This window comes from Coccomyxa subellipsoidea, assembly GCF_000258705.1.
Source record: "Coccomyxa subellipsoidea C-169, whole genome shotgun sequence".
NCBI lineage: Eukaryota > Viridiplantae > Chlorophyta > Trebouxiophyceae > Coccomyxaceae > Coccomyxa > Coccomyxa subellipsoidea.
This window is the reverse complement of record NW_005178032.1, coordinates 389,965-413,985: the sequence shown is the minus strand read 5'-3', so window position 1 is coordinate 413,985 and position 24,021 is coordinate 389,965. Positions and strand designations below refer to the sequence as shown.

Below are 24,021 nucleotides of genomic sequence, written 5' to 3'. Positions count from 1 at the left end.
TTCCGCTGCGGGACCGCGGCGGGCCTGCGGGCGCGCCAGCGGGCCCTTCACCAGTGCCACAGGGAGCAGATGTCACTGTTGATCCTGCTGCTGCTGTCACAGCAGACCCATCAGCACCTTGGGCTCATGTGTGGCAAGTGGTGCACGCTTCCCATCTGGACCGGCGGCAGCGCGTGACAGCGTGGAGGCTGCTGCATGGCCAGCTCTTCGTCGGCGGCTTCGCGCGTCACGTCCACCGCGCCGATCCCGCCGGTCACGTTTGCCCGCATCCGAGCTGTGCAGGTCAGCTGGCCACACTCACCCATGTCTTCATCATCTGCCCTCTCGCCGCCGGGGTGTGGGACTGGTTCGCAGCGACATGGGCCGCGGTGACCGGAGACGACGCGCCACCGCGCAGCGCCGACCTTCTTCTCGCCGATGACACCAGGATCTGGGGACCGCCGCGGCAGCTCAGGCAGCTCTGGGATCGCCTGCGGCTCGCTACAATCTGTCAGCTGTGGGCAGCATATCAGCGCGGCCGCCACCAGCCAGATGCGGCGGCGATCACCCCCGGAGCGGTTGCGGCTCGCATCCTGTCTTCCTGCAAGAAGGCCCTGCTTGCCGATTGGCGGCTCGCGACCGTCAACGTCCGGCAGACAGCAGGTGTGCTCAGCGACTGGCTTCGCGGACGCGACCCGATGATCACCAGGGAGCAGTTTGCGGCGCGATGGTGCCACCGCGCGGTCCTCTGCGCGCTGGAGGAGCTGCCGGGCGCGCAACCAGTCATCCACTGGAGTGCCCAGCATCCCGTGCCGCTTCCAGCGTGACGCTTCCGATCCACCATTCACTGTACCCAGCCGGCCACGGCTCTAACTTGGCTATCTGTATGACCATGCTCTCATTTGGCCTTCTGCCATGACACCCGCTCGTGTCGATTCTTGTGTTGAACTCACACCCTCTCTTAGGGGGGCCTTTGCGATAGGTGCTCTGGGCACATGGGCGCTAAGAGCCTTCGTCATACCATAGTCAGGCACGGATGACTAACCTTTCACCAGTCCCGATCCCACCCCGGCAAAGCCCGGCCTGTCGTTCCTTGTCTGAGACCCCTTTTGCCTTAGAGCCCTGGGACCACAGATTGCCTACCAGAAGCTTTGCGCCTCTCCTACCTCTAACCTTTGCCAGCGCGGAATGGGGCTCCGAGTCACGTGCTTCCACTGGTCGAGGGACCTGTCGAGCTCGGCCCAACACGGCCCCGGGGGTGCCTCCTTCACCCCTGGGGCACTGGCCTCGCCACCCAGTGCCGGTGGCCTCGCCCACCACCGGACGTGTTTGCGCGGCTCACCCCTTGGGTATCCCTCGGCCAGACGGATCCATCGTGCGCCCCGCTACCTGTGGAGTACCGTGCCGGAGAGCCAGAGCGTTGGCGCAAGCTTACAGAAGACCACCCTGCCCAGGGCTTTAGGCTATCAATAGTTTTCCAGTGATCCTCCGATGTTTCTGTCTCACCAGCAGCCCCAACAATCCCCTTGGCCTGTCATCCGTGGCCTTCTGCCTTAGTGTCTGTCCTCCTCACCATTCACAGTAGTTCATTGAAGGCTATCTGAAGGGTTTAGGGTTTCCAACCCCAGTATCCACCCTTGAACCTGAGCGGGTGTCTAGGACCTTGGACATGATGCCTCCTGCCTATCCCCGCCTCCAATGTGGTGGGTGTGTGTATCTGGTCGAGTTCTCACCAGCCTACCTGTTTTTCGCCTCATTTGCGGCTTCATATCTCCCATATGCCACCGTTTGCTTGTGCCCCACCTTGCTGGCAGATTGAGGCATAGTTTAGGGTCACATTGCCAGCCCCGAGCGGCACCTAGTGGTAATGGGTCCGAACGCGATCCTGTTCCATCCCTGTCGGCCAACCGTATAAACGTGCCTTTCATGTCTGTTCCACCACTGGTTGCCCGCACATCCATAATTGCCTGCCAGTGATTGATGATTGCCTGCTTTGCTGTGACCCCTGCCTCCAGCTGCAAGCCCTAGGCTTGCCCCGTGGGTCCTCCAACGTCACCTCAGCGGTGTTGCGTTGCCGGCGGGCTGGAGTGCGCCTCTGGGGATGAGGTTACCCTCTGGTGCTTGGGACATGTCCATCGCTAGGAGCCTTTCTGTTGCCTTTCTGTGGTATGCCTTCATGCTTGCGCTTCTCTTCAGTATCGCATTATCCTCCTGCGGGAGTGCTCTGCGTGCCCCAACTCTGACAGGTTTCCCCAAATATCCTATTGCATGCGTGCTGGGAAGCGTGCGACTGGCACCTGTGTAATAGCGGGGGCTTCCCCTTTTAAAAAAAAAAAAAAAAAAAGCGGGGCGCACGATGGATCCGTCTGGCCGAGGGATACCCAAGGGGTGAGCCGCGCAAACACGTCCGGTGGTGGGCGAGGCCACCGGCACTGGGTGGCGAGGCCAGTGCCCCAGGGGTGAAGGAGGCACCCCCGGGGCCGTGTTGGGCCGAACTCGACAGGTCCCTCGACCAGTGGAAGCACGTGACTCGGAGCCCCATTCCGCGCTGGCAAAGGTTAGAGGTAGGAGAGGCGCAAAGCTTCTGGTAGGCAATCTGTGGTCCCAGGGCTCTAAGGCAAAAGGGGTCTCAGACAAGGAACGACAGGCCGGGCTTTGCCGGGGTGGGATCGGGACTGGTGAAAGGTTAGTCATCCGTGCCTGACTATGGTATGACGAAGGCTCTTAGCGCCCATGTGCACAGAGCACCTATCGCAAAGGCCCCCCTAAGAGAGGGTGTGAGTTCAACACAAGAATCGACACGAGCGGGTGTCATGGCAGAAGGCCAAATGAGAGCATGGTCATACAGATAGCCAAGTTAGAGCCGTGGCCGGCTGGGTACAGTGAATGGTGGATCGGAAGCGTCACGCTGGAAGCGGCACGGGATGCTGGGCACTCCAGTGGATGACTGGTTGCGCGCCCGGCAGCTCCTCCAGCGCGCAGAGGACCGCGCGGTGGCACCATCGCGCCGCAAACTGCTCCCTGGTGATCATCGGGTCGCGTCCGCGAAGCCAGTCGCTGAGCACACCTGCTGTCTGCCGGACGTTGACGGTCGCGAGCCGCCAATCGGCAAGCAGGGCCTTCTTGCAGGAAGACAGGATGCGAGCCGCAACCGCTCCGGGGGTGATCGCCGCCGCATCTGGCTGGTGGCGGCCGCGCTGATATGCTGCCCACAGCTGACAGATTGTAGCGAGCCGCAGGCGATCCCAGAGCTGCCTGAGCTGCCGCGGCGGTCCCCAGATCCTGGTGTCATCGGCGAGAAGAAGGTTATAAATAAATAGCTCCGGGTAGAGGGACGCTGTTGCAGACAGACGTTGTGTTGTCTTAGGCAGTTTGTGCTCCAGCAGAGCTTCAACTGTGCAGCGCTCTCTGAGCACAGGCCGAAGCTTTTTGAATTCGCTACGTGAATTGTGCATTGGATGGATACTCTCTGCTGTGTGCATGTGACGCCTTGTGATGCCTCGTCATGCTATGCTGTTTGGGCTTGCCTGCCTGCCTTGATTTGCACATTGCAGCATGCTTGCCACTGGCTATGGATCCTGCCTCCAGATGCAAGCCTTTTTTTTTTTTTTTTTTTTTTTAAAAGGGGAAGCCCCCGCTATTACACAGGTGCCAGTCGCACGCTTCCCAGCACGCATGCAATAGGATATTTGGGGAAACCTGTCAGAGTTGGGGCACGCAGAGCACTCCCGCAGGAGGATAATGCGATACTGAAGAGAAGCGCAAGCATGAAGGCATACCACAGAAAGGCAACAGAAAGGCTCCTAGCGATGGACATGTCCCAAGCACCAGAGGGTAACCTCATCCCCAGAGGCGCACTCCAGCCCGCCGGCAACGCAACACCGCTGAGGTGACGTTGGAGGACCCACGGGGCAAGCCTAGGGCTTGCAGCTGGAGGCAGGGGTCACAGCAAAGCAGGCAAAGCGGCCTTTGGCTTGCCCCGCGGGTCCTTCAACGCCACCCATGGGGTGTTGCGTTGCCGGTGGGCTGGAGGGTGCCGCAGGGGATGGGATTACCCTGTGGTGCTTGGGTCCTGGTCAGGAGGGGTGCGTGCACGTTGGCGTCTGATGCACAGTCTGCCATATGTTTGGGATGTGTTGTGCCGGGGAGTCGGGTTTGCTATCCTATTGTAGGGCTGTTGCTGTTTGCCAGTTAGGGTTTGTTTGTCTGCTTAGGTGAGCATGTTAGGTTGTGATAGTATCTTAGGTGCGTCTCTGGCCGTCTGGCTCTATGCCCATGTCACCGCTCGACCACTTGTAACCCAACGGCCGGAGCGCACCCTGTGCGCTGCCCGGAATCCTATGTTGTCACTGTTGGATTCGATCGGTATCGTATGCATTAAGGGACATTGAACGATCTGGGCGTCGCTGGGGCTCCTCGCGTGCACTGTCGTGTCGTCGGCATGCTGGTGCATGACTGGTGCTGGCTGCCCGGAAGGAAGCCTGATGGGCCGGAAGACTTGCTGCGTCGCGAGGAGCCTGGCGTGTGCTGCCATGGGTTGCGCCGCGAGCACGAAGAGGAGCGGCGACAGCGGGCTGCCCTGGAAGACGCCCGAGTCCACTGCGCAATCATGAAGGCAAACCGCTGACAGGCAAGACCTAGCAATGAACATGTCCCAAGCACCAGGGGGTAATCTCATCCCCCAAGGCGCACTCCAGCCCGCCGGCAACGCAACACCCCTGGGGTGACGTTGGAGGACCCACGGGGCAAGCCTACGGCATTGCATCTGGAGGCAGAGGGCACAGCAATGCAGGCAAGCAACAATCTGCCACCGTTTGCTTGTGCCCCACCTTGCTGGCAGATTGAGGCATAGTTTAGGGTCACATTGCCAGCCCCGAGCGGCACCTAGTGGTAATGGGTCCGAACGCGATCCTGTTCCATCCCTGTCGGCCAACCGTATAAACGTGCCTTTCATGTCTGTTCCACCACTGGTTGCCCGCACATCCGTAATTGCCTGCCAGTGATTGATGATTGCCTGCTTTGCTGTGACCCCTGCCTCCAGCTGCAAGCCCTAGGCTTGCCCCGTGGGTCCTCCAACGTCACCTCAGCGGTGTTGCGTTGCCGGCGGGCTGGAGTGCGCCTCTGGGGATGAGGTTACCCTCTGGTGCTTGGGACATGTCCATCGCTAGGAGCCTTTCTGTTGCCTTTCTGTGGTATGCCTTCATGCTTGCGCTTCTCTTCAGTATCGCATTATCCTCCTGCGGGAGTGCTCTGCGTGCCCCAACTCTGACAGGTTTCCCCAAATATCCTATTGCATGCGTGCTGGGAAGCGTGCGACTGGCACCTGTGTAATAGCGGGGGCTTCCCCTTTTAAAAAAAAAAAAAAAAAAAAAAAAATCACAGGCAAGCAATCACGTGCACTGCAGGCAACCAATAACGGAAAAAGTATAGAAGGCGAAGCTGTACATGGAGGCTTGGCTGCCAGTCGAGAAAAGAAGGATCATATTCGGACCCGACACCAAAAGAAAGGGGCGGGAAGGGCGGCCCACATCACCAAAGCTGGGCCTCAAACTGCTGGAATTGTGGAATATAATGATGCATCAGCACGCCGATCAGGCTGACTGGCAATGAAGGTAGGACGCGATTAGAACTCGAGAGCAGCACACCCACCGACTGCACAGGTGGGGATAGGCAGGAGGCATGAGTGTTCAAAATCCTAGACACCCGCTCAAGGTTGTGCACATGAGACAACTGCCGAGGAGGCAACCGAAATATCCTAAAAGGCAAAGGACCACGGATGACGATGATGCAACGGCCATGGTCGAGAAAATGGCTGAAAACTATGATGGAACAATTGGAAAGGCCTGGTGAGGCTCAAGGTGAAGCACGCGAAGGTGGAACAACAAGAAGTGACATCCTAGAGCCCTGGGCATGGTGATATGGGCTTCTGCGTACTGGCGACGGCGCTCCGGCGCTCTGGTCTTGATCTCCACTGGTAGCGGGGCCCACGACTGAGCCGCCTGGCCGAGGGATACCCATGGTTTGAGGTCCAGTAGTAGGGTGCAAATGGCAAATGGCAAATGCAAATATTTCACGAATGTCAGAGGGTGTGGTCCATGCAGTGAAGAATTCACACCAGGACACGCTGTGGTGCGTGACCATTGGTATGGGAGATCTGACTTTACAGTAAAACCCACAGTAGCTGTTGCGCTCGTGCGCGAATGGGAGGATTGTGTGCCCGCTCGAGGGTTGGGAGTCAGGTCCTCATGTAGTCTTGGAGCCAATCGTCAAATTGAGCATCTTTCATCTCGTCCGACAAACCATGCCATCATGCAGCTACTACCCTACACTCTGGTCAAATAGTTGCGAGCATCGTAGAGGCTACGCTATCATTGACTGCTCCGCACCGATTTGTAGATCTGCATTGCCATTTCATCAGCGCTCCATCTTGGATCCCAGGCAGATTGGTCCACCGTTTTGCTCTCTCCAGAGCCTCCACCCTAGCACAGAATGACACACTCAGTTGATCCCGAACGGGGGGACAGTGCGTGGAGCACCTCATGCTGCTACCTGCAGAACTTGTGCAGAATACTCTTTTCAACAGGACAGGTCATGGCCATCTGAAAGTATTCCTGCAATTTAACCATATGTTCTTCAATAAATGCAGGTTGGCAGACTGAAAACGCCCTAAAGATAATTTCACCTGGATTGTGAGCCGAGGTTTCTGTTTGGGAAATGTACTGGCCAGATCGACTGACACAAGCCATTGCCCTTCTTCATCATGTAGCTGGTAAGAAGCAGTGCTGCAAACATACAGACGAGCATCATAGATGTGTGTACTGCTGCGCACATACGACAGCAAGCATACATTTTGTAGTTGCCTCCTGCAAATTGTTCTCAACTCCCAAGATCTCGGAAGCAGCGCTGCATCAGAAGCGAAGGCATAATATGTGATTGAGGTGCCAGGCTAATATCCGCAGCAAGCTCTGTTCAGCAAGAAAGTTTGGTGCTGCAAGAGGAAATGGCACCTGCAAGTAGTTGCATCAAACTCAAGCGGTTCTCCAAGACCTGCGGCTGCCAAATTCTGGAAGAACTGCTTCCGGAAGGAGAGTGCAGCAGCTGCTTGCTGGCAGCTCCTTTGCAGGGCAGCCTTGACCTCAGGAATGTACTCTAGCGTGCACATGCCATGCGGTGGCCATGCTGGCAGCTCGACCTTGCCTGTTTGCATGTGACAGGGATGCTTGTTCAGTGAAAGATTAATCTATTTTCAGGACAGTTCACATGGAATTGTCATGGAAAGAAGATGCCGGAAATGTCACCCACTAGCGTAACATGACTTCTCCGGGGGTAAAACATTTTTTATGAAATGAATATCAGGTGTCAGAGTCTTACCAAGCAGCTCAACGAGTTGAGGAGGAAGAAGCAATTGCAAAATAGGAACGGCGCTCAGAGCCCCTGATGCAGACAGGGACCAGCAGACTTTGAGCTTCACATCCTTCTGCAAGCTCTGCAGGTCTGCTGCTGAGGCATCGCTGCCTGAAAAACCTGGAAGCATTGAGAAGCAGTCCAGGCCATCGCCCACCCTTACCACAAATGTCACCTGCAGAAAATTGCTCTGATGTTGACAATTACAGCACGCTGGGGCAAGGTGGTCAAACAGCTCAGGAGCATCCAAGTCATGATGATGACTACAATATACAGGTACCCAAGCAACCGCAGAACAGGTCTAGTAGACACTAATGCTCAAAACTCCAACTTCCATCAAGCAAGCCCCATGTGAGGTCTCTCAATGCGCACCCGGTTGGCATTGGCCAGGACTTGTGCATCTGAGCTGCTGCCACTTCGATCAAGTAAAGTCTCCACCTCGAATTTGAGCCGTGAGTCACGTGCTGCAATAGCTTCCACTCGCCTCTGCTGGTATTCAGCATAGCTGCAGACAGATGCACAGGATTGACCGAGCGATGATTGTGTTGCATAGACCATGCACAGCTCATTCAGCTGAAGTCTATCCGCATCACCTGGTAAGGAGAGCTCGGACCAGCAGAAGAAGTGAGTGTGCCTCTTGAGCCCCAATCTGCAAGCAGCTGATTACTTTGGAGGATTGCAGCAACGGCAAGAAGTCATCTTCCTCGAAAAGAAAATCTGGCACGCGTTCAGCGCCGATCTGAGCAAAAGTGAGCTGCCACTTGAGCACTTCGGTGCAGTAGGGAAGTTCAAGCAGGAATGTTGTGGCAGACAAGTAACGCGCTGTGACACTCAGCTGCTTTGACAATTCACCCAAGCTCCGATAAATTTCTGGATGTACTTCCATGCCCGTGTGCAACACCACAGCACACGATCCGATGGGCCAGATCAGGAATATATTGGTTGTTATTTAAATCGCTTGAATCTCGAAAGTGCTATGGTCTCATACACAAACATTGCTTGATTTTTTTAAATACAAAAAAGACAATCAAATAGGAATATGTAGGGAGTATGTAGGGCAACTTGCCCTTCATGACTCCTCTTAGCTCATTCGTCGTGACGCCCTGAAGGGATACGCACCAGCTGCGGGCGCGCAATTTCTGCTGGGCGTTTCTACCTTTCTGTTCTGGCCTTCTATGCAATTTTCGTGAATCTCCTTCTCGTTCGATGTCTCCTGTGTGAAACATGCATTCTTGAGTCCCTCCCTAGCTGTTCAAGGGATCTTTCAAGGAAATGATTGCTGTGTGCAGCGATGCTGACGCGAAAGAAATCCTCGTTTAGCTAGCCTTGAAGCAATGGCGAGCGCTATGCAATCACGGGTTGCCAGGGAAGTCTTCAAGTCGTATGGCTATGTTGTCCTGTGGATGTCGATATCCATTTCCGTGATACTGTTCAATAAATGGTTGCTGGCTTTCTCTGGGTTCCCATATCCAATTTCCCTGACAATGTGGCACATGGCCTTTTGTTCTACCATCGGTTTCCTGTGCGTGAGAGTGGGGCGATTCGTGAAGCCTCACAACATGAGCAAGCAGGACTACTTCAGGCGTGTGATGCCCATCGGTGAGCTGCCTTGGACGCCTCCAGCATAATTCTATGGATCAGTAATGCTCACAAGTTGTGTCAGTGCCTTTTTGTACTGGCAAGTATCAAGGAATAATATCCGTTGTGCCTCACAGGTGTGTTGTATGCGGCAAGCTTGTGGCTGTCCAACTCTTCGTATCTGTACCTCTCTGTGTCCTTCATCCAGATGACCAAGTCTCTGATGCCTGGTCTGGTCTATGCCACGGGCATCATGCTCGGGACGGAGCAGTTCAGCCGGGCTAATGCTGCCAACATGATGCTGATCGCCTTTGGGGTGGTGGTGTGTGCAATTGGAGAAGTCAATCTGGTGCTAAAGGGGGTCATGCAGCAGCTGGCTGCTCTGCTGTTCGAGGTTGGCTCACATCTACGTGAGGCGGGCAATGTTGTCTCTGCATTTCCTGGATGCCTGCATCTCTTTTCATCATCTGCCAGAATAGCCCATCGTGATTTTGCAAGTGTGGCCTGCAGGCAGCAAGGCTCACATTGGTACAGATCCTGATCAACAGCAAAGGGCTGCAGATGAATCCAATCCAGAGCTTGTACTATGTGTCGCCTGCCTGCCTGATTTGCCTGTCCATCCCCTTTGGTGAGTCCTTTGCATGCAGATTCCAGACCACCCTCCCAGCACTTGTACAGGAAGTGCCAATTCGAATGTTTTCAAAAGTGTGGCACAGAGTCGCGTCTGAAGATGTGTGATGTGATGGCAGTCGCACTTGAAATGGTACCACTCGCACACGATGAGACAGTGCACTTCTATCCCTCAGTCTTCCTAGCAAATGCACTGGCTGCCTTTGCGCTGAATCTGGTGAGTTCAATACAATTACCCCAGTGTGTTTTGTTCTATTGCAGCTGTATTTTTTGCTGCTGCCTGCGTGTTCGCAATCCTCCTGCTCATAAGCTGATTGTATGTGTCACAGGCTGTGTTCCTCTTGATTGGAAAGACAAGTGCGCTGACAATGAACATTGCGGGAGTGATCAAGGACTGGATGCTGATCTTCTTCTCCTACTACCTCTTTGGGGCGCCAGTGACGGCCATAAACCTGCTCGGCTATGCCTTCTGCTGCTCAGGGGTGGGTCCAAAGCAGTCGAGTGATTTCGAGTTGAAAACTTGAAATCGGATGTGCTCGGCACTCCTTTTGCATTGGGGACACATGATTTGCTGCCTGAAAACCAAATGATGCACAAACTGTGATTGCACCCGCAGGTCGCGGTTTACAACTACATGAAGCTGCAAATGATACGGCAAAAAGCAGCACAGAGCTCAGGGAAGGATGTGGAGAAATTGGGCCAGGAGCAGCCACTCCTGAGTGGCAGTGACGCGCCCATCAAAATTGCTGCTGACACTGGTCACAAGAACGGGCTGACATTTGCGGCGTTCAGGTCAGTCTTTCCCTTGTGAGAAAAGAAGCATGATGGACATTCCTGCCATGCGTGCATGCAATTATTGGGGCATACACTGCTATTTCGATCCTGTTGTTCCAGGATGCTTTCAAGGTTGTTTACCTACTGCAGCGCCAAAGGCCAATATCTTTATCAAGCTCTTGGGAATGCGTCACAGGTCAAAGGAGGAGATTATGGAGGAGATCAGACAGCTCCAAAATGAAATGACCAAGCTTGATGAGGGCTCTCATGCTGAGACTGCAGCTTCAAAGGAGAACTAGGCTGATTCATGACTTGGGCCTTTGCTCTGTGGGAGCAGTTGGTGCAGCATGGTGTATTGTCGTCCATGAGTACTTCGCGTTCCAGTGTGGCTTTAGATGAAAGTTCTGTCTGAACAAGCAAAGTCGTAGGGAGTGGAGACGCCGTTTATGCGCTTGAATGGACAGCTGGATAATAAGTTTGAACATTACTCTGAAGCAGAGTCACCGCATGCGGTGATACCACAAATAAAATGCGGTAAAATGCATGCATTATTGAAAAAAATAAAATGCGGGTAAAATGCGGTAAAATGCGTTAGAAACAGTTTTGCCTTGGTTTTGTCAGGCAAAACTGGGGTACAGCCAGGCAAAATGCTGGTTTAACCAGGCAATTCCAGGAATAGCCCCTTTTTGGGTATTCTCAAGCTGTTTGCAGGGAATCATTGCCTTGCTGGGTGGGACCCATCCTCACTGGTCTCCCAAAGGGGAAGAAAGGCGCATTTGTGGACCTCGCATTTTATCTGCATTCTATGCCCCAAAAATAAAATGCAGTAAAATACACGCATTCTATTATATCCCGCATTATTCGCATTCCCGCATGCGGTGACCCAGAGTCTGAAGACTCCCTGGGAATTGGCTTTAAATCCATCATCTTGCTGCAGCCAGGGATGCATGCACTCCTTCTGATAGACAGATTTCTGCAAAGCTTTTGTGCACAAGCTTTCTAAGCACGTGCAGCTTTCGTTCATACGGCTCCGCTACCAGGCTCCTGTGGATGCAAAGGCAATACTGTTCGGAGCAGACTAATGATTCATGGTTGTTGTACAATTCTTGCCCTCTGCCCTTACAGCTTCTTGAAAGTCATATGCTTTAAAGGCACATGCGAAGATGACCAAAACACATCAACCAAGTGATTGGGGCCCAAGTCTCAACATGGTACAGGTACCAGACATGATATCTTTCTGGTGGCCATGAGCATTCAGCCAATGCTGCATGTAGCGCAGCACTTCCATTTTATTCAGGTGAAATGGCCTGCCTGACAATCAAAGCACCCTGAAATGCCCCGACAGTTATTCCAGGGAGAAGGGGCCCTGGGATCAGATATCCGGATATCTGGATCCTCCAACCAGATAAAACCATGTGGACCATGACAACCAGATCTTCATTAATGATATCAGAATCGCTGTGCCTCAATTTTGAGCATAATGAACGGGCCACAGCAGCATCAACTCGCTGCAGGTAGACAATCAGAGCAATGCATTTTATTACTTCATTAAGCATTTCCTGCATCAGTTTTGTCATGTCATTCTGCCCCAGTTCAAACAGCCCCGAGGCTCCTGTCCGTTGCGAGGCACGCTGTCATAGGGGATCTTTCCCGTTTGGATGCTCCTTCTGCTGTTTCTGGAACTCTGCAAGAGATGCCCCTAATCGCCGTGACACCTTGAAGGAGAGCGCCAGTTTGAGCAGCTGAGCTGGGGGCCGCGAAAAGGCGGAGAAGTGCTTTGAATTCAGTGCTGTCAGCAAGCGCTCAAAGGGCAATGCCAGCAGCGTGTCCTCCGCTGTCTTGAGCAATGCCAATCCCACTCTGCAGCACCATCGCACGGTCACCATGAGCAGTAGGCTCTGTTGACGGTTCTGCAATTCCAAATATCTCAAGAGCTGACCTCTCACAGGCTATGTACGCACATGTACAGAAGCTGGAATGACCTGCGGGAGCGCAAGGCACACCTGAAGATGATCTTGGGACCTTCCAGGAAGAGGACGTCCCAGATGCGCAGCAGGTGGTCGAATGGCAGCGTGTACGCAAACAGGGTGATGAACCAGTGCGAACAGAACATGGTGGGGTGGACGCCCTCCTTGCGCAGATGCGAACCCACTCGAGGCACCTGTGCGCACTCACCCTTCACATCACCAAGGGGCATTCAGCAACATGCGACTTGTGGCTTTGACAAGTGCCTGACTGGGAAATGTGTTAGCAGCTTTGCTTTCTTCCGAGCAGCAGCCGGCAGAGCACCTCTTCATCGACCAGGCGAGAGAACTGGAACAGATACTGCTGCAGCAGTGGCAGGCCCGGCCTGAACAGGCCCTCCAGTGGCGCATGCACGGCGCCCTTAAGCAGCGCGGTGAGTGTCCAGAACGCGTCCTCCTCACACATGTACAGCAGCAGCAGGCCCGCTATGAAGCCCATGCCCTGTACGTAGCCCACCTGCACGCAACACGCCCATGTCTAACCAGACCTGGCAATGAGGAGTCGCAGTGGTGCGTGAAACACTTCACTGCTGAAGATCCCACGCCAGCAACGTTTGCAGCCTTCCGGCAGTCGCAGAAGGTATCACAAACGTTGCCCTGCTTTATCTCTCCAATGAGCAGCCCCCTGCCTGGCTGCAGTATCAGCGCACAAATTTGAAAGTTTGTTGCAAAATCAGCAGTAGAGATGCACACCTGCCGGTCGTAGACTGAGTACGCCCGCAGCACATTGAAAAGGGAGCGTTGCCCTGGCCCCTGCCGCTGCTGGTAGTACACGTGTGAAGGGTACGTCCTTGACAAATCCCTCACGATCTCCAGTTCCTTCTCACTGCTGCCTGCCAGCATCAGCCGCTCGTACACCCCTGCGAAACAGCACTCAGCATGTTAGAAGAAGGACCTCAATGCCTGCATCTAGTACAGTATTTGGAGAATGTGTGAGCCTCTCCATCAAACAGTCCTTTTGAGAGACACACCTTCATTCTGCAAGAGGAGCTCCCGGCCACCGGAGAGGAGCTGCCAAGCCACACCTCTCAACCTGTCTGGGATGCCTTTCCTCACTCGCCGCTTCACCATTGCGGGGTGCCGTGCCGAAAACCTCTTCCAGTCTGCAGTGCCGCTACCTGCAACAAGCGAGGGTCTCTGTGACTGCTGCTGATCAAGGATGCACTTGACATTTGGAAACACACTGGCAGTGCCACATTGTGCACCCACCTAGCATGTTGCGCCACTTTCTAAGCCGCTGCATCTGCTTGGTGTGATCGACCTCCCAGGCGGGCATGACAGGGCTGCCTGAGCTGGAAACCATGAAGCCATGCTGGTCCACCGGGCGCGCCTCGGCCGGCTCTTGCGCATCCTCCTCATCCTCGCCATCTGCCATGGTGCATTGATTTAAATGAGATTGCATTGGTGCATCATTCAGGTCCAGGTCACTGCACAGGCTGCAGATGACCAACGCGATATCTACATGCAGGAATCCGGGCCGAAACAGAACTGAAGGGAATACTTTCTGCTGATAGATCCTGCCTTCAGCTTACCTGCAGAGATTGCTGATGCATCTGACCCGTTCGCTGTGCGTTCTGACATCCTTGATAAAGCCACTCTCCAATAGGGGCTCTCGGGCTCTCTTGCACTGTCGCTTACTTTCGTCAAAAACGTAGAACTTCCGCCTGCTAAAGTGGCCGGCGGGAGTCCATTGGCTTTTGATTTGACTCCCACATCAGCCATTCCTTGGGAGTGATATTCCCGTCTTTCAGGAGATGGCAAGATTTGAGGGTCAACCCAATTCTGACATCGCAGTTCTCCCAAGGCTTGCCTTGCTTCCCAGCTTAGATTTGCAGAGGTTGGCCAACGAAGTACTTGGACTTCAGGAGGTTTCCAACTTTTCCTTCAAAGTCACCCAGAACATGCAAGACCTGTGCACAGTGAGGGTATTCTGAGAATGTCTCCCGGTGTTCAAAGAGGTGCAGTTCTTTCCAAAAATTGCTTCATTGCCCGATCATTCGGCATTTTCATTTTCCCTTGTATGCAGGTCTGCGGCGTTGTCATTTTTGGTCACCCATTCTTGGACTTCTTCCACAATTCCACAATTCCCTTGGCCCTGACAAACTCCCTTCGGTGCAGACAATCTCCACGATCCTTTTGTTTGTTGGTGGTCAATCTCCACTACTGGGCATCTCAAAAGCATCCAAGATGGGGAGAACACATGTGCATTTATCTAGCCTACGTAGGTATACCCAGCCCTCTTCTTAACAGTTGAAATCAACCTTTGCTCGACATATGTGCAATATTGAATCTCTGCTGGTGATATTACCGTGATCGAGACCTTTACATCTCGAAATCGCCATTTGCAAAATCCCAAAGACACATTTTCTTCACTGCATGCGCATGCCAGTCCCTGGCATGTACATCACTGTGATGTACAACAATATTTCGTACATACAAGTGGCATTGCGCCTCCCTCAGCCCTCGACCCTCTTTCTCATCCCTGTAATCCAGGAGGACTCTCTGAGGTCAATCACCAAGCGACCACATTCCCATCAGCAGTCCTTCCTTTCTGGACTTGTGGAAGGATCGTAGGAGCTCTGTCATGTAGGAGGCATAATCCCCTTCAAAAGCTTCCGACCTGCAGCTGGCAATTTTACACGAGGCCGCCTTCCAGGAATTCCAATCATGACTAGCAATAATCGTGACCTGTGCAACAGAAGATTTTTTCCATCGCTGCAGTTCAGGCCAAGACAAGAAAAGCCGAAAATGCCCTCAAAGGACAGCAGCATGCTTGCCAGGTCACCAACAAATGGGAGGCCTAGAGTCCCAGGCCAAGCTTGAGGCTCGGATCGCGGCGCTGCAGGCCGCCTGCAAGAGTACTAGAGGTGTCGCGCGATAGGCGCCCTGTTGAGCCGCTGTGTGCCAGGGACCGGGCGATGTCCTGGGACTGGAGAGCGCATGCTGGGCGCAGTGTAGCGTCCGCCGGGCCGCTGCTGGGTGAGGTCCCCTTGAATTCCAAGCGCAGCGCTGGCAATTGCTGCAGACACAAGCAGAGGCATCATTCAAGCGATGCAATTCTTCAAGATTCAAAACATACATTGCTTGAACGCGACGCATGTGTAGTACTCTACATACAGCACCAATGCACGGCAGCGCCATGTCCACTTTGCTATGGAAGAAGACATCACGAGAAAACTTCTGATTCGATAACAAATTTAAGTGACAAGACTGTCTCCACAGAGCACTTACATGGTCCCCGCTGCTCTTCTGCAACATGCCGCTCTGACCCATCGCCATGGGCTCACTCATGAGGTGCGCAGAGGAGCCGTTATTGGATCGCGCGCGTTGCAGGTCTGATGGATCGACAGTCGACCCTGTTTGCACTGTACCCGCCGAGAAGCTTGGCGCGGAATGTAAGGGGCCTGCAAAAAGAGCCTTCAGATCCCAAATGTTCAAGAGATTTGTTCCAGGCCGGGTAATGAAATCATAAGCCTTCTTTCAGGAGCAGAACAGAAGCAAGCCGTACCAAGCCTCATTCCTTCTTCTAGGGTGGGCGCCATTTGTCCTGATGCTGACCGCGCTGCCTGGTGTGAAGGCCCCGATGCAGCTCGGCTGAAATTGCCAAGGCCAAGATCTTGTCTGGTCTCCCCATTGCTCAAGGCAAGGGCATGGGAGCTCGTATCCATGCCTCTGTCAGGCGCAGCAAAGGGAGTCGGCAGCTGCCTGAAAGCGCTGCTCCTTGCATCCTGGATATAAGTGCGTGGCACTCAAAAGTTGTGACACCAGGATATATAGGCACATTGATGTCACACAAAGGGAGGCATCCATGAGTAAATTTGGCCAGAGAGCTTACTGGAAGTTCCAGAGCAACAGCTCCTTCACCAGAAGCTGTTCTTGTGATGACATCCCCAGTGGTCACAGTGAACATCGTTGGCAGCGCAGCGGGTTGCTGTCCAGCTGCGCCATTGCTGCTGCTGCCAAAGTTCTCGGGCACCGAGTTTGTGCGGGACATGCCGCTTGCTGGCGCGGCATCCCAGGCTGTGCTGGTACCGACCTGCTGCAGCATGATCATCAACTGACAGGCATTCCCTCCAGGGGTAAGGGGATGTGGTTTGTTCACCAGCACATATCACCAGGATATTAATCAATGAAATGTCTCTCGGACTTCATTACCTCCCTCATTATCATCAATTGCATGTGCTGAGAACACATCTGGCAATGTCTGATGCACCTACCTGGGGATAGCTGGGGGGCCCTTCCAGGGCATTGAGCGGCATTGCACCACTGAAGGAGGGGTTGCCATTGAGCGAGGGCGAGCGCAGGACACAATTTGCATGGGGGTTAGAGGACAGGTAGTGCACCAAGACCACATTGTCATCTCCATCCAGCAGCCAGTAGCATCGCCGCTGCACACCAAAGGGTGACAGCCGTCAGACTTTAAGCTACAACACAAGTCAGCTGATTAAAGTCGCTTCTGAAAACACATGCATGAAGGGGCGTAGCAGGACCCGCACCTGCAACGCATCCTCTGCATGCGCATAGTAGCAATTGAGAATCTCCTTGTTCCCCACCTGTGAGGACAGAGTCCCAGTTGGCTTCACAGTCAAGGAAAGTGCTCCCCAAGAACAGCCAGAGGAAAACCCTTGAATGATAGGATCTTGAAGCAAAGCTCAAACATCTTTTGGGAAAGGCACACCTTGAGCTTCTCGTGCGTTTCCCTCACAGTCTTCCCGTCCGACTTCTTCCTCCAGTCATGGCCATCCTTTCTAAAGAAGCGAACCGTCTTCCGATTGAAGAGAAACAACGAGCCACCTTCGCAGGCAGATATAATAGATTTTAAAACCTTTAACGAAGCCATAACCACATTCCGAAACCATTGACATGGGTGTGAAAGTGTTCCTCGAGTCCCAGGGAAACCTGTTGAGGTCAGCATCATGAGCCAGCCCCACGGCGGGGAGAAGCGCCTGAACAGGGCAATTGAGCAGATTTCGCACACCTGGAGGCTTCTGTGGGGGCTCCTTGCTGACACGGAAGCGGTAGGACCTATAATTTGTTAGCAGGTCCACCACTTCCTGATTGCGCAGCCATGAGGTCCGGGCCTTTGTGAGGATGTCTCTCAAAACTTTTGGAAGCTGTTCAGTGGAGGAGGCAGCCCCCGAGCCAAGCTGCTCAGCCGGAACGGCAAGCTGCCCCATTGCCCCAAGCACTTATCGTCCTCAGACTCTCCACTTACCAGCGATTCGACCTGTTGATATCAATGTATATGTGCGACGTACCACAGACTTTCTACTCAAATATGCGCTATTGAAAGCTCTACAAATCCATGCAGATCATCAAGAATGTTTCCCATCATGGCATTTTCCCCCATCGGCGTGGGTTGAACCCCTCGGATTATAAAGACCGCATGGAACTAAAAGTGAGAGAGGCGAGCTTCCTCGTAGCTCTTCCCTGTTTCTCAGAGTAAATTTCTCAGACTTTCGAGATTGTCAAGAAATACAACATCATATTTGCTTGAAAGTATTCTTGTGCGTGTGCAAAAGTGTGCACAGTGTGTACAAAACACTGACTGATACACAACGATTGATTAGTGTCAGACAGAAGCAAGATATAAACCTATTTGGGAATATATCTGATTTTTCTTCAACATGTCTTTCTTCTTTGGAAGCAAGAAGCAGAAGCCCCTCGAGCCTGTGTCATCCAGTGCTGCGAGTCCCGGGGCACCCCTCGAACTCGTGAGGTATTCTACGGCTACGGGCAAGTTTGAAGTTCCTAACGAAGCTTTAGAGGTCCTGCGAAGCATCAATGGACCGGTGGGAGTGGTATCAGTGTGCGGGCGTGCAAGACAGGTGAGTCAGGACGGTGCCTCCAAAATTGAAAGCTCCAGACAAGCACCCCTTGAAACCGTCATATCTTGCTTGAATGCGTTTCAAGTCATATCAGGTACCTTCATTATACTGATTGTGCACACGCGCCTGAGCGCACCAGCTCAGCTTCTCCCATTGTGTCTCCCATCCTTGCAGTATGGAAGTGTTGGTTTCAACTGGGTGTATTTGACTGTGCAGGGCAAGTCTTTCATTTTGAACCAGCTGCTGGGACAGAGCACTGGATTCACCGTGGGGCCTACCCACAGGCCCTGCACCAAGGGGCTATGGATGTGGTCCACACCCGTGGAGCAGCGAGCCCCAGACGGTTCCAAGTATCACCTGGTAAGGGGTGGCAGCCTCACACATTTCCTGTTACTCTAGTCTTGCTTGCAAGCTCCTTCTTTGTTTGTTATTGTAATTCCAGGGCCTGAACGATAGTGACATGCAGGTGTTGCTCGACACAGAAGGCATTGATGCGTACGACCAGGTGGGCTTCTTCTGCGCAACTCCCTGGCGAGTATGGATACACACGGTGGCAAAATTGTTATTTTTGATGGCATTCTGATTAGGATGTTTGCGTGCACACAGACGGGCCAGTACAGCACGCAGATCTTCTCCCTAGCGGTGCTGCTGTCCAGCCTGTTTGTCTACAATCAGATGGGTGGCATCGATGAGGCTGCACTGGACCGCCTGTCCCTGGTCACAGAGATGACCAAGCACATCCGCGTTCGTGCCGGGAGCGCTGGAGGTAGTGTGCTGATGCTTTTGATTTGCCAAAATCAATGGAATTGTTGCAAAAATATGGTCCTTTGTTGCGCTCAACCAATGCTCTTCCTGGCTCTGCCGAGACTTCTCTCTGACAGGCTGTGAATTGACCTGCAGGCGAGTCAGAGGATGAGCTGTCCAACTTCACGCCATCTTTCATGTGGCTGCTGCGTGACTTTTACCTGACCCTCGAAGAGGAGGGCCGCACGGTAGGGCTCCTGACCTGAGTGCACCAGTGCATTGGGCTTTCCTTGTTCCTTCAAGATCAAAGCCGGGTTCAAAGAGTCCTGAAGTCGGTTTGTTGCGCAGATTACACCCAAAGAGTACCTGGAGACTGCCTTGCAGCCTATCAGGGGTCAGGGCCGCTCAGTGGAGGCTAAAAATGCTGTGAGTCCCTCTCAGGTTTCATGTGACTGTTGCTCATCTTGACTTTTTTGTCACTGTCAAGCATTGTTGCTGTGCATTGTTTCTGCTGTCTCTTTTAGCAAGTGCTGTCTTCAGGCAACAGCCATCCATTCAAAGTTGAGCTACCTGTGATGCTGCCCTCTTGTCGCCACAGATCAGGGAGTCCATCAAGGCGCTGTTCCCCAATCGGGACTGCTTTGCGCTGAAGCGCCCCATGAGCGACGAGAACCAGCTCTCACGTCTGGAGACAGTGCCGCCATCCCAGCTGCGCCCAGAATTCCGAGAGGTGACCCTTGACCTTATGGCTTGAGTATGCCCTGTACTTTGTGCACGCTGCCTGAGAGCCGGGAAAACAAAATCTTCGGGCACTTGCGCCTCAATTCAAGGAAGTGCAGGATGTCATGTGTAAAAGTATGAATGTGTGTTACATGTGCCCATGTTTCAGGGTCTGGAGCGACTGACGAAGCTAATCTTTGCGCGGGCTCAACCCAAGCGGCTGGGGCCTCAGATCATCTCCGGGCCCATGCTGGCTGGCCTGGCGAGCGCATATGTTGAAGCCATCAACAACGGCGCTGTGCCCACCATCTCAACCGCCTGGCAGGTGTGCGTGCTTGGGAGCAAAATCATATCTCGTTCTGCTAGCTTCATCCCGGTGTTGGAGAGACCTTGTTCAAGGTGATAATGCAAGGTTTCGAGATGCTGTTGCTGGGCTGCGCAGGGCGTGGCAGAGGCAGAGAGTCGGCGCGCGGCAGACGCTGCAGAGCAGGCCTATCGGGACGCGTTCAACCGTGACATCAGCGCAGATGAGGGGCAGCTGGATGCAGAGCATGCACGCGCCCTCGCAGTCGCCCAGTCTGTTTTCAACGACAAAGCCGTTGGTGAGGCAGCCTTTGGTGCTTTTGCGTTTGCTGGCTTGTGGACCTCTCGTGAAGCTGTGCATACACGGTGAAGTGTGGGCTTTGCGCATGGGGGCACTCCATGACATGCAGAGATGGGGAACGGTTTGTTGAGGAGAGACTTGGGTGCATGCGCAGGTGAGGACAGCGTGCGGGTGGCGAATGCAAAGCGCTTTCACGAGAGGTGCCAGCGCGATTTTGAGGCCTTCCGCAAGGAGCGCCTGGCCAGCGGCGAGCTGGAGTGTCAGAAGCTCATCAACGCTGCTCAGGCCCACCTCACACAGGTGACAATCCTGCAAGGCGCAGCTTGGATGCTTTTGACAAGTGCTCCTGATTGGGCTGCCAAAAGGAATGGCTTGTATCGGCCCATCAAATTTTGCTGGGCAAAATGTAATGCAGACTCTTCATACACTATTGCGGCGCTGGTTCGTTCGTTCATCCGTTCGGCGCAGTCATCTCAGTGCTTGTGATGACATCATGCTCGGCTATCTCCTGCCAGGTGGCGTCTCGGCAAGATGCGACGGTGGAGAAGCTGCAGGAGGAGCTGCTGCGCTGGGAGGAGCAGTATCAGGCCAGCACGGCGGCGGCCGGTCCCGCCAAGTGGCGCCTGCGCAGCGCGTTCTTGACAGGCACCTACGCCTCCCTGCAGCGTGCCTTGCAGGACCGTCGCTCAGCCGAGGAAAACGCCCGCGCCGCTGAGGCCGACCGACGCAATCGCGAGGTGAACTGCAGCTCCTGCACCGCTGTGTGCCTCGTGTTGGGAGTTCCAGATGTTGAATCATTCGTGGCTTGTCCCGTTGCGTATCACCGACTGGGTCATGGGAGGGGGTTTTTTGTTCCAGTGTATCAAACTTCTAAGTACCGACAGCAGCAATGGTGTGTGCAGCTCGAGAAGAGCGCAGCTGCGGCCCGGCAGGATGCGCAGGAAGCCGAACTGAAACGGCAGCAGGCAGAGCAGCAGCTGCACTCCTTCAAGCCCCAGGTATGTTTGCTTCCCTTCCACCACACGAATTGCTGCAATGGACAGCGTTCTCTTCACATGTGGTTATGACCAATGCTTTTGGCATGAAACATCTCATTCAGGGCTGAGATGAGGAGTGGCTGTCTCACAGGAAGCGCAGTGGCGCAAGCGGGAGGCTGAGCTGGTGGCGGCAGAACAGCGTCAGCATGAGCGCGCACATGCACTGGTCATGGCGGAGCAGCGTCAGCGTGAGCGCGCAGATGCGCTGGAGGCCGAGAAGGCTGCGCAGCAGCAGCATATTGACAAGCTAGAAAGGTACGTGGCACCTGTTCTACCAACTTTTGAATGTTCTGAAGACATGGATTGCCTCGTGATGATCATGCCAGAAACAGCAGAGGCATTGTTGGAGTGGCTGGCCACTTCCCTGCATGAGGCGAGAGCCGCATGCGATATGCATACAGATGGCAGAAGGCACGTACAGCAATTGAACCAAGTGCAATTCTTTGTCGTGCTTCAGGCAGCTGCAGGAGGCAGTGGTCGCGCACACCGGAGCCGCTGCAGCAACCAAGCGCATGCTGGAGGCCGAGCGCGATGCAGCCTACGCCGCACGCGACAAGGCCCTTGCGGACGTCGCTGCCAAGGATGCTGCCGTGCGCGCGGCCGATGCAGCACGTGCCAGCGCTGAAGCCGAGGCGGCTGAGCTTCGCAGCCGTCCTGCTGCGCCAGCCCCGGGTGCGAACATTTAATATTATTATTAATATGCGCTGCCAAGAGGCAAGATGCTTCTGTAGACGAGCTGCGGGCAAAGGCTCCCAGAATTGTACCCCTGTTGGATTCGCCAAATCCAAGCAAAAGACCCAGTCAACCGTGGGCATGGTGCTCGGTTTTTATGCGGCCCTCTGTCAGCCGGTGCAAACACTTGCATAGTCTATTTTGCCAGGGGTCCTGCAGGGGAGTCAGCTGCCCCATCAAGGGTCTCAGAACAGCCTCCCCTGTTTCTTACCTCTTGAGAGTCACTGATGAGGAACTGACATGACTGTGTGTGCAGAGTCAGTGCCGATGGAGGCGGATGGCGGCTACGAGTCAGCTGATGAGGGCCTGGAGGGCATCCAGGGGGTGCAGCCAGAGAAGATGAGCATTGGGCAGCTGAAGAACTGGCTGACAGAGCAAGGGCATGAGGACCAGGTCTGGAAGTTGGCACAGAGCAGAGCCAAGAAGCCGCAGTATGTTGCTGCTGCTCGTGCCGTGCTCGGCGCTTGAGCAGGGCAAAGCATGCAGTATGATCAAGAGGTTTCAGTGTCAGCATGAAGATGCCCAAAGAGAGAAAGACTGACGGTTGTCCACCTTTGCCGCTATGTGCACTGCATGGCATATGATATACAGCTATCTTTGCGGGTCTATCAAATTTCTGTCAGGAACGCTTTTGGCAGTACAGACGGTGTTTGCATTTGTGAATCAAAGTTTGCAGGGAAGCAGTGCCCATGTTGTAGACTGCAGTAGGCATGCTGATCAGTAATACTATGCTGAGATTGGAATTTTTCAAGCTGTACATACCAAATACTGTAATATGGATGTAGGTCATGTCTGCAGCGCTGCGCTGCAGCTGCGCTAGCGCTGCTATTGTGGGTGTGCAGCCCTCATCCAGCAATTTTCTGTATGCATATGCCAATTTTAATTTAAACGATTTATTTGGATGCACTGGGAGCACGTGCCCTTAGGCCAGGAGATGACTGTAATGTTGCTGCATGATGTTCATGTGCGAGAGGCCCGACCTCTTATCCTTCCCTGTGCCTTGAAGTCTGCATCAAGATGTCTGCCTTTTTCTAAATAGCTTCTGTTGAAAGAGCGGTATGTGCGACGACTAAATATACCCTTACACGGAGTTTTGTCATTTAATCATTCCACCGATGTTACACCATGTACGTGCTAGAACCCAGACAGGCAGTCACACAGGGGGACCCTTCATGCGTGTCTAGCAATTGCTGCTTCCCAAGTACGCGCATATATCACAGGCACGTCCAGCCAGCTCAGCTTGAACGATGTCGTAAAGAGCAATGCTGGATGCAAGGCTAAGCAGGCCGAAAAGTCCTCCGCAGCATGCAGGAGACCGACGTGCAGCAAAAAGTCCAAAGTGTAAATCGTCGCCCTGATCCGTGCACGGTGGAACATACAAAAGCACCCGAAAGTTCCGCAGGGAAGCCGCTGCAAGAAGGCGGGCCCCCAGGCAATGAAGCGCACCCCAGATGAGTGCCCTCAAACACACCGCGCCACTCGCTGAAAACACACCTCTCCCACAATGAAAACGGACGTCACATCTGCCAGGACAGGTCAGCTGCGCATTTGTTCCACAATCTCTTCGGCTAGCACTGGCGTATGACAATCATATTCTTGCGTCCTATGTTACTTGCAACCCAGCAGGAGTTTCTTGCCTGCATCCCCCCGACTAAAAAGGGTGCAAGGATGCATGCCCTGCGTCGTGCCATGTCCAGAACCACGTTGCAGCTTCTCTTGATCAAACCATCCAACGACTGAGGCACGTCTCAGAAGCAAATGCTGTCTGCTCCTAGGCAAGTTCATGAGCAAGTCCAAAAAATACTTGTAGCCCAACACGCACAGCACGGCGGCCCCTGCCAGCACACATGAAGCTGCCGCACTGTATCTGTTGCGCGTCAGCGTCCTTGCATTGAGAGCGCCACAGCATGCGCGCTGGGTTGCCCCAAAAGGTATTCTGTCTGGAACTTGCAGGGAAGAACCGAGCC

General features: G+C 53.9%; 5 protein-coding genes across 5 annotated transcripts; 3 read left to right on the top strand and 2 right to left on the bottom strand.

The window, feature by feature from the left end:
- Positions 1-1,167: 1,167 nt before the first annotated feature.
- Positions 1,168-2,570, top strand: COCSUDRAFT_56241 (hypothetical protein; the record flags this gene model as incomplete). The annotated part of the gene is made up of 2 exons (XM_005646283.1): positions 1,168-1,398; positions 2,355-2,570. The coding sequence occupies 2 exons, from the start codon at positions 1,168-1,170 to the stop codon at positions 2,568-2,570; spliced, it is 447 nt and encodes a 148-aa protein (XP_005646340.1).
- A 6,147-nt stretch (positions 2,571-8,717) lies between these two features.
- Positions 8,718-10,664, top strand: COCSUDRAFT_17024 (solute carrier protein; the record flags this gene model as incomplete). Its single annotated transcript, XM_005646282.1, has 7 exons — positions 8,718-8,982; positions 9,099-9,355; positions 9,472-9,589; positions 9,711-9,808; positions 9,921-10,073; positions 10,208-10,276; positions 10,542-10,664. 7 exons carry the CDS (start codon positions 8,718-8,720, stop codon positions 10,662-10,664), a joined length of 1,083 nt encoding a protein of 360 aa, XP_005646339.1.
- Positions 10,665-11,999: 1,335 nt separating this feature from the next.
- Positions 12,000-13,665, bottom strand: COCSUDRAFT_17096 (RabGAP/TBC; the record flags this gene model as incomplete). The annotated part of the gene is made up of 6 exons (XM_005646281.1): positions 12,000-12,225; positions 12,369-12,526; positions 12,655-12,846; positions 13,083-13,249; positions 13,361-13,503; positions 13,595-13,665. 6 exons carry the CDS (start codon positions 13,663-13,665, stop codon positions 12,000-12,002), a joined length of 957 nt encoding a protein of 318 aa, XP_005646338.1.
- A 1,524-nt stretch (positions 13,666-15,189) lies between these two features.
- Positions 15,190-17,566, bottom strand: COCSUDRAFT_42839 (CG-1-domain-containing protein; the record flags this gene model as incomplete). Its single annotated transcript, XM_005646280.1, has 6 exons — positions 15,190-15,408; positions 16,225-16,425; positions 16,607-16,777; positions 16,886-16,942; positions 17,068-17,183; positions 17,368-17,566. The coding sequence occupies 6 exons, from the start codon at positions 17,564-17,566 to the stop codon at positions 15,190-15,192; spliced, it is 963 nt and encodes a 320-aa protein (XP_005646337.1).
- A 450-nt stretch (positions 17,567-18,016) lies between these two features.
- On the top strand, positions 18,017-20,771 carry COCSUDRAFT_16892 (GBP-domain-containing protein; the record flags this gene model as incomplete). The annotated part of the gene is made up of 10 exons (XM_005646279.1): positions 18,017-18,217; positions 18,434-18,577; positions 18,684-18,722; positions 18,824-18,988; positions 19,123-19,209; positions 19,310-19,387; positions 19,560-19,691; positions 19,851-20,006; positions 20,124-20,283; positions 20,440-20,771. 10 exons carry the CDS (start codon positions 18,017-18,019, stop codon positions 20,769-20,771), a joined length of 1,494 nt encoding a protein of 497 aa, XP_005646336.1.
- Positions 20,772-24,021: the final 3,250 nt, after the last annotated feature.